The 2,529-nt window shown below is 37.9% G+C and overlaps 1 protein-coding gene across 1 annotated transcript; it reads left to right on the top strand.

Annotated features, from left to right (window-relative positions):
• Window positions 1–899: 899 nt before the first annotated feature.
• On the top strand, window positions 900–2,318 carry LOC126387587 (interactor of HORMAD1 protein 1). Its single transcript, XM_050040114.1, has 4 exons — window positions 900–1,136; window positions 1,786–1,922; window positions 2,015–2,063; window positions 2,159–2,318. The coding sequence occupies exons 1-4, from the start codon at window positions 1,095–1,097 to the stop codon at window positions 2,258–2,260; spliced, it is 330 nt and encodes a 109-aa protein (XP_049896071.1). The 5' UTR covers window positions 900–1,094; the 3' UTR covers window positions 2,261–2,318.
• The last annotated feature ends 211 nt before the right edge of the window (window positions 2,319–2,529 follow it).

Genomic DNA, 2,529 nt, shown 5'->3' with positions numbered 1-2,529 from the left:
CTTTCAGTACAACATTTTTCCACGATTGTCAACCTTTACACACAGTTTGAAATACTGCAAGTACAGACGGGTGATGTATTAAAGCAAAAAACTGAATAAATGAGTGTGGAAACATGATGAATGCAGATGCCTCCACAAAGGTGCACTGCATGGCACAGTTAAACATTTCACATCCAGTCATGCTCTGTGGCATAACATAAACACGCTGAGCAGGCTCAGTTGAGTCAGATTTTTTTTTTAAATTGAGATTTTGGAAGTTTTAGACAGCACACTCCACCACCACCATCAAAACACCAAATATGGGAATTTTGTTTTGGAAGAACTGTGTTAATCCCTCCAGTAGAATCAATGCTAAGGTGCATTAAAGGTCAGTTGTGTAGGATATAAGAATATCTATCCATAGAAATGGAGTTTATATTCATAACTATGTTTTCATTAGTTATTAATCACCTGAAAAGAAGACTTGTTGTGTATTTGTTACCTTAGAATGAGCTGTTTATATCTACATAGAGAGCAGGTCCTTTTCCACAGATTCCACCATATTGTTGTACAGTGGCCCAGAGCGGACAAATCAAACACTGGCTCTAGAGAGAGCATTTTTACCACCGTAGTTACATGCTTGGCACACAAGATATTTAAAGCTATTCTGGAACCACTTTGTGGTCCAACACCTTTCTCAAAACATGTTTTTTGGGCCATAGGCTCCATCACCAATGTGTTACCTCATTCAGTGATAGATAATAACTAACAGACGTTTATTTAAATGGAAATCTTCGAGATTATCACTTTAACAATGGCTCACATTAGCTCACGTGACTACTCTTCTCCAGTTGTTAGTAATATTAAATGAAACTGTGGTCAATCATTTTTAATTCGTAAAACTGTGTAATAATATTTAATCATCAAGCCCTACATTTGAGAGCAATGTGTGTGTGTTTAGCTACACAATCAAATTGTTTGTGTTTTCTTAACTCATCAAACCATGTGGGAACAACAGAAATGTGTCTACCAGCGGATACTCGAGTTTCACAGACTCTCAGATTTTCTTTGGGTCTCAGTTTTGGCCTGAAAATTCTCAAGGCACATCTCAAGATATGAGTTTGTCATCCAGGACCTCCCAACAAAGTTCACAAGAGGTGAGAATTTTCAACTTCGTTTATAAGAAGTTGTTGGTGTGGCAGGCAGTAAAATCTTCTGACCCAGTCCCTCCAGTTTGATGACATTATTACTTACATGTAGGTTACACTCAGTATAATATTTATAAGTGAGCAAAGTCATGGGTCTAATGGGACAGCTGATGGGGATTTTTGCAGGAGTGTTGTCAGTCAGCAGACACCAATCTAAGCGGACACTATATTGAGAATATTTTCAGCTCTTTACCTTGCTATCAGACAGCCCTTTCTTCTTGTACTTATTTTTTTTCAACCATAGAACTTCCATATTCCCCTTTTATAGGTGGCTAAAATATGTTTTGCTGCTGCCCCTGTCCACAGCAGTACACTGCTTAGCTCCCATGTTGGTAGTCTGCTGCTTCTCCAATGTGGGGACGGGCTGACTGACATCTACTCTATAAAATACACTGACTGGATAAAAACCTCTTACAGCCCCACCTCCAAAAATGTGAACTAGCACTTTAAATGTGTCATTATGATTGAGTGCAGTTATTCAGGAGGCTGGTGGATAACATGTATTGTCATATTGAAAACTTATGAGCACATACAGTTCTATTAATCATCACTGAGATTATGTGAAAATCAGTTACGATGATTTTTCTTTTCCATTTAGGGAAGTGATCCAAAGTTTTCAAGCAATTATCACACTAAACCTCTCCTGTTTGGAGATTTCAAAGACAAGAGCAAAGCTTTTGGAACACTGGATAAATTTGAGGAGGACAAGAGAAGGGCAAAAGAAAAAACTGACAGGTACTCACCTCGAATTTATATTGATGAGATTTTAAAAAGCAGGCTTCATCACTTCTGACCTTTCTTACACATGTATTTTTTTGCTTTAACAGTGACATATTAGCCAAAGAATGTAGCCATTTTCGGGAGACTCTCAACAATGTAAGTGATGTGGGCGTCCATTCGGTTGCTTTTTTAATGATGCAGCTCGTCTTTGTAGATGGAACAAGTTAGAAAATGCTGCCATGTTTTTTCAGATCCAACAGCTGGTCGCTGGCACAGAGAGAAATATGTCTGTGTGCCAAACAGTCCTGCAAAAATTTGACAATTTTGCATCAACATGTAAGTTTACTAATTAATTTATGTATTTTTTTGTTAACATCTTTGAATTTAGAGCTGTTTTTTGCACACTTAAGATCAGGCTCCTTGTTCTAACTCTAGCTCTCTGAGCATCTTTGCATCTCCAAGAAAGAAAGAAAGGCCTTTTACCATAGGTGTGGTGTGAGGTGTGGTTGAACACCTTGTTAGGTATGGGGATTTTTAAAAAAAAAAGATGTGATTGCTTGTCCTTTTGTGAGTCTGCAAGGGGTGGATATCCAGAGGAAATAACATTAACTAAGTCACAATA

This window comes from Epinephelus moara, unplaced genomic scaffold (assembly GCF_006386435.1).
Source record: "Epinephelus moara isolate mb unplaced genomic scaffold, YSFRI_EMoa_1.0 scaffold989, whole genome shotgun sequence".
NCBI lineage: Eukaryota > Metazoa > Chordata > Actinopteri > Perciformes > Serranidae > Epinephelus > Epinephelus moara.
Note: the sequence above shows the minus strand (reverse complement) of the source record. Positions and strands in the feature narration are given on the sequence as shown.

Excerpts from the sequence above, each read along its gene's own strand:
- LOC126387587 (XM_050040114.1), top strand. The coding sequence starts at position 1,095 with ATGAGTTTGTCATCCAGGACCTCCCAACAAAGTTCACAAGAG. Across the intron at positions 1,137-1,785 it reads CCCAACAAAGTTCACAAGAG|GGAAGTGATCCAAAGTTTTC; the intron begins GTGAGAATTTTC and ends TTTTCCATTTAG. Across the intron at positions 1,923-2,014 it reads GCAAAAGAAAAAACTGACAG|TGACATATTAGCCAAAGAAT; the intron begins GTACTCACCTCG and ends TTGCTTTAACAG.